Here is a 6,000-nt window from a genome sequence, read left to right on the forward strand (position 1 = left end):
AGCCTTAGATTTACCTGTGTACATTTTCACCCATAATCTCATTTTAATTCCTGAGTCAACTACAGTGTGATGTAGCCCATGGGTAAGATGGGGTCAGTGGGTGACCTGCTGCCCCCTCTCAAACTTGCCCCAGTGACTCACAAGGGGTGTGACCCCGTCATGACCTTGCTGAAAAAAGACTGAGAGCGGCAATCTATGGGATCACAGCGAATGAATGTGCCATACTGCATTATACAATACACCCAAGCAACCTGTCCAGCTGTTGTGGAACTACAATCCCCAGCAAGCTCCATCAGTCAGTGACAGAGAGGGCATGCAGCTGCCAGATGGTGCACCACAGCTGTCAGTGGCTGCCAGGTATGCTGGGATTTGTAGTTCTAAAACAGCCAGCGAGACAAAGGTTGCTTCCCAATACTTTAAAGCTAAAAGTGAACTACAACCTCCAGCATGACTAAGCCCAAGCCGGGCGCTGGAGGGACATAGGAGGAATACATGGGATTGATTATAACTCAGTGTGTAAGTAGACTGGAACAACTGATAATAAAAGTTATTTTGCAGTGCACAAGAAGTGTAAACATTTTACATATGCAACATATACAAATAAACGATATAGAGTCATAAACATTTACTCTCTCGGTTATAAATAAATTATTCTGGTCACACAAAATATTTTCACCGTTTTTTAAAACAATTCTCATTTAGCAGCTAAAATAGCACAATAACACGTACTAATACACCGATCATATAAAAGTAAACCTACAAAGTGTCACAAATACAGAATATAATGAAGATGCATCAAACGGATACATTGTATTCATATCAATATTTAAAGCCCACGGTGCTGAGCGTGGATAGATATGATATTCCCCAAATTGCAGCCCAGGGTGGATGAGCCGTCTATACGGAGAAGGGTTTTGTGTCTATAGGTGACTGTCAGTGTCAGGCAGCGCTGTGTGTGATCTCTGGAGGCGACACCTATAGAATATATGGCAATAGGCACAGTGGCTCTTGGAATGTTGTAGGACTAAAAGTCCCAGCAGTCTCTGCCAGCACACTGGGACAGGTAGAGAGCCCCAGCTTGTGAGTAGAAGGGTCCATAGGAGCACAGACACAGCGCAGATACCCCTGGCATGCTGTGGGCACTCACCTGGCTCGCCGTGTAGAGGGGCTGCCTCTTGGTGTTGGCCGTCAGCGTGTTAAGCTCCGGGGTTCTCTCTTCCATGTCAGGGGCAGTGTGAGCTGGAGCCGGGTAGCGAGCCCTGCAGCCACTAGAGGGCGTGGCAGAGGAAGAGGCTGCGCTCAGGGACAACGGTGCGGCTGGTGTGCGTTTACCATAGCGCTATAGTGCGTTCTATACCAGTTACACCACTACAACACCTGCGCTATGATATCAGGGATCTATCATTGGTGCAGGCATGAGAATGGTAACCTTACTATATAGTGCACATTCTGTGGGATGCTGTGTCCCCGTAATCATAAGAAACTGATCCCACTAATACAATGATCACAGAAAGAGCAGGCTTAAGAGAAAATACGTGAATATTAGGTACCTTTAATCGGTGTGTATGTAAATGGGTGACCTGTCACCAAGTGGCTTATTTACTTTACTTTACAATAATTCTTCCTGCTCCCATCCCGGTGCTGTAGGCAATAGAGTAGGCCTAACCAACCTGTGGTCCTCCAGGTGTTGTGAAACTACAAGTCCCAGCATGCTTCAGGACCATCTTAACAACAATTTGGGCCCTTCCTACTCACAGGAATAAAAATGTAAATTATCGATAAAATTAAGTTTATATTTAGTGTTACCTGCTTAAAAAGTCAGTTTTTAAACAATAAAAAAACATGCTGCACTACAGAGATTAATCCACATAAATGGTTTTTTTCTGCCCGTTTGCCCCCTTCATTCTGGTTCTGGTCTATCCCTGTATCAGACACAAGGGCGCATCTAGACAATTGTTCTACCCGGGGCGATTTTAGGGGAAGCGATTTAGGCCTGCCCCCTTTCTGACTTCTAAGGCTGCCGTCGGTTGCACAGTATGTGCAGGTCCGCTCGGCAGTGACAGTGTGCTGCCCGGCTGCTCTGATTGTGTTTTAAACACAATCAGAGCAGCCGGGCAGTACTCTGTCCCTGCTGAACGGACCTGCACAGTGTGCAGCTGTCGGCCGCAAGCCCCTACTAGAATCCGCCACTGATCAGACACTGCACCCTCCATTATGCTCCTGTTTGCCCCCTTCATTCTGGTTCTGGGCTATCCCTCTAAAGGTTCGGGTTTTTTTTTTTCTTAATTACTTCCGAGCCTTGGCTATGGCGCCCCAGGGGCACACGCAGGATTGTCAGGGGGGGGGGGGGGATTCCTCCCCTGACCCAAAAAAAAACCCCCAAACACGCGAGAGAGCTGCTGCACATGCTCCCGTGCATGCGCAGCAGCTCCATTTCAGCAGCGCTGTCCTATACAGCAGCCGCGGCGGTCAAAGAAGCGTCCGCGGCGGTGCTGTATACAATACAGCACCGCTACGGACGCTTCTTTGACAGCGCCGCAGCTGCTGTATAGGACAGTGCCGCTATTGTGGCCACTTAGCTAGCGGAGGGGAGGGGGTTTCTGGAGACCCAGAACCCACCCCCCCCCCCTGTGTGCGCCACTGCCTATGCACGTGGGGCCCCTGGGCAGTTGCTCAGCACGCCCAATGGGAAAGACAGCCCTGGCATGCTTTGCTGGCTATCTACTGGCAAAGCATGCTGGGAATTGTAGTTTCACAACACCTGGAAAGCCATAGGTTGGCCAAGCCTGCAATAGAGGGCTGAATCCACTCCGTCATCCAAGCACCAATAATTAGGAAAGTCCAAGGAGCTCACCTTTGGATGGTGGTAATTGGCCTTTGCAATAGATTTTAACACGTTTGAAATGCCATAACACTCATAAATATATCTGCAGAGATTGTTGTATATTTACAGGTCACACATATGGAGATCAATGTAATCAGCCATCTTGTGTTTTTTAGCTATCTGGTTCATACCTAATATGATTTAATTGTTTCAATTGCTTAACCAAAATGTTAATGTTCGTGGGCATCTTGTCTATGGGACGCTGCAAGGAGCCTCTAAGAGTCTGCGCGGTTATTAATAAAGAACAAATATGTGCCCAAGTTCAATAAAATCTCAAACTTTTTCAAGTTCTGATATTGGATGAGGTGTTTACATTTAGATTTCTGTATGTTCGTATATTGGACTTTGGGGTTGTCCGTGGAAGGTGAGAGCAACTTTTAGCAGTTTATTTACATTTTGGGCAAAAGGTGACCTTCCAGAGACTTACCTGCAGCTACCTTAACACTTAGGTAATCACACAGTGCAGCATGAACAGGTGACTGGATGGATGGTGGAATGTCGCCAGTCATGTAATATGTGTATGTAGTGATATAATATAATAGGCAGAAGAAGGACCTTAGATGGAGCAGGCGTCATTGAAATTGGGCTTTCATAATCCAGTGCCACATTAAATATCATGTGCGGCCCCACTTTGGAACTAAGGGCCACATGAAAGCTGTCATACCATCCATTACCCATTAATATATAGAAAGCTTTCCTCTTAGGACTCCAGAGCTGTAAGACACAATTTTACATCGCTCTTATTCAGTTTATAGTGAGGAGAGGTAGATTTAACCTTACACTACACCACATTTATAGCTAGAGATATATATATATATTACAAAAAAAAAAATGATCACATGATCAGTGCAAAGTTATCCCACAGAGAGAAAAGGGAACTAAAGCCGTCCACACAAGCTGGGATGGACGCAGCCACCTTTTTCTAAGCCAATGAATACACTCCAGTAAGCCAGTGGTTGTCCTGTAGAGGGCAGTAAGGAGCACTTTACATCTCTCTGCCCAGAATTCCTAGGAAGAGGGTTAAACCAGGTGCATTTTAGGAACTGGTGAGCAGAGCAACACACACACACACACACACACACACACACACACACACACACACACACACACACACACACACACACACACACACACACACACACACACACACACAGAAAAGTTCTATTCAGATTTCCATCCAACATCACAGTATCCTGTGCTCTTTGTAAAATCATCATCAAGTGGATCAGTCTTCAGAACTGTAGCTCTTGCTGAATGCTCCTAGTGTCCCTCTGGCCATGGCAGACAAAATAATGAGCACCTGGACCAGCACAGCTTTTTATACATGACACACAATGGGATATTAAATTAAAAGTCTAAGGAAGCACCTGATCTCAGGAGACTGAGTCCCATGTAGGGGAACTATTCTTACCTCCAGCTATAGCCCTCATGGTCACAGAGCTTTGATGCCAGGGCACTTCATTTCTTAATAGCCATCTAGGAGGATCTCAGACACTATAATGTGTAATGACTAATACTTCTGAACCTGCTTCATGGGCATGAAGTCTCCTCTACTGACCTGGTAAAACCACTGTAACCTGGGGGGTTAGATGTTAGACCTGACCAGTCCAGTGTAAGAGACAATAAGAAACTGTATATGACTGGTTATAGCACAATTGTACTATTTGCATAATGTTATTAAATAAGTCTTTCAATATCCCAAGATCCTTGAGCTAAATCAGACTTCCACTGACGAAACGCGTCAGGTAGACAATTCTATATCTTATATTAATACCAGGTTTAAAAAAAAACAAAACAAAAAAAAAAACGACATCTTTCTCCCTAACAGCTACACATCATCAGGTGAGATTGCTCCAGATACTAAATTTCAATTGGAATACTAAATACATGGTATCTTTATAAAGTTCAGACGTCGTGGGATTAGAGCTACTGATGAACCACAATATATACATTTGCCTGCTGTATATTCTATGTGAAATGAGTAAACCCGACATTCCCTCTCAATAGAGCACTTTTTGAAGAAATGTACTCAATCATTTATGTATGCAACGGTGTTAAACGTGATACAAGTGCAGTCCTTATACCTTTGACTTTATATTTTCTCTAGTCTGGGTAACCTGGTTATAGGAAGATATTTGCAATGTTTATACTGTCAATTTAGAATTTGATAGCATTCCTTGTTATTTATTTGCTTTACTATTTTTTTATGTAATAGACATCATCTTTTTTTATTTATATTTTTATTAAATATGTATTTTACCAACTTGTTTAGTACACAATACTTGTGCTGTTTTGTCTGAACGTAATACATTGTAGTTCTCTGGTACACCTCTTGTCGTGTTTGTACCATCGGTAGATGTGCCCATTTCTGAGTGTAAAGCAAATACAGATATTTTCTTAAATTCTAGAATAAATTCCCATTTTCATTCAACTAAGAACAATTGTCACATTTACCAACATTGACTGAAGGTGACAACTTGGACTATCCGTCTAGTCCAGTGTTGGCTAACCTGTGACACTCCAGGTGTTGTGAAACTACAAGCCCCAGCATACCCTTCCAGCAATAAGCTGCTATATATTGGCAAAGCATGCTGGGACTTGTAGTTTCACAACACCTGGAGTGTCACAGATTATCCAACACTGGTCTAGTCCAAACAAGACAATGAAAGCAAACATTTAACTGGTTGCTATGATTTAGTGATAATGTTACACTGCTATACAAGGTTAGTACATGAGCCCTACATGATTCCCAATACAATGTGAATGAAACAAAATAGCATTTAACGCCTGCTTTGACCCTGGCCCACACTACACAGTATGACGGCTAGCTTCAGGAGAGGCCACGTGACAGGTATGTGCACCGATTAGGCCCACGGCCAAACCAGACCCGAGGAATAAAACACATACACTTAAATAATCATCCATCGATTAAACACCAGTAGCTTAAAATGTTTAATATATAAAAATGAAGCCTAAAAATTTTCAATTGCTAACACCCACACACACTGCAATCTCTTCACATCAGTATGCAGATGAACATAAGTGAAGTCCTTTTGCACAGAGTTGCCAGTAGGGGGCAGGCAAGGCACCACTTATGTATAGTGTCTAGCAGTACA

At 43.7% G+C, this 6,000-nt stretch overlaps 2 protein-coding genes across 2 annotated transcripts in view; both read right to left on the reverse strand.

The window, feature by feature from the left end:
* Nucleotides 1-1,327, reverse strand: part of MFSD2B (MFSD2 lysolipid transporter B, sphingolipid) — a 48,904-nt gene extending 47,577 nt beyond the window's left edge. The window contains exon 1 of the mRNA XM_075201365.1: nucleotides 1,148-1,327. Within this exon, the coding sequence (XP_075057466.1) occupies nucleotides 1,148-1,222 (75 nt within the window). The 5' untranslated portion in view covers nucleotides 1,223-1,327. The remainder of the gene's footprint in view (nucleotides 1-1,147) is intronic.
* Nucleotides 1,328-5,823: 4,496 nt separating this feature from the next.
* UBXN2A (UBX domain protein 2A) overlaps nucleotides 5,824-6,000 on the reverse strand; it is a 14,627-nt gene continuing 14,450 nt past the window's right edge. The window contains exon 7 of the mRNA XM_075201366.1: nucleotides 5,824-6,000. This exon is cut by the window's right edge and continues 963 nt beyond it. The gene's annotated coding sequence lies outside the window, so the exon portion shown is untranslated.

This window comes from Mixophyes fleayi, chromosome 3, assembly GCF_038048845.1.
Source record: "Mixophyes fleayi isolate aMixFle1 chromosome 3, aMixFle1.hap1, whole genome shotgun sequence".
In the NCBI taxonomy this organism is placed as follows: Eukaryota; Metazoa; Chordata; class Amphibia; order Anura; family Limnodynastidae; genus Mixophyes; species Mixophyes fleayi.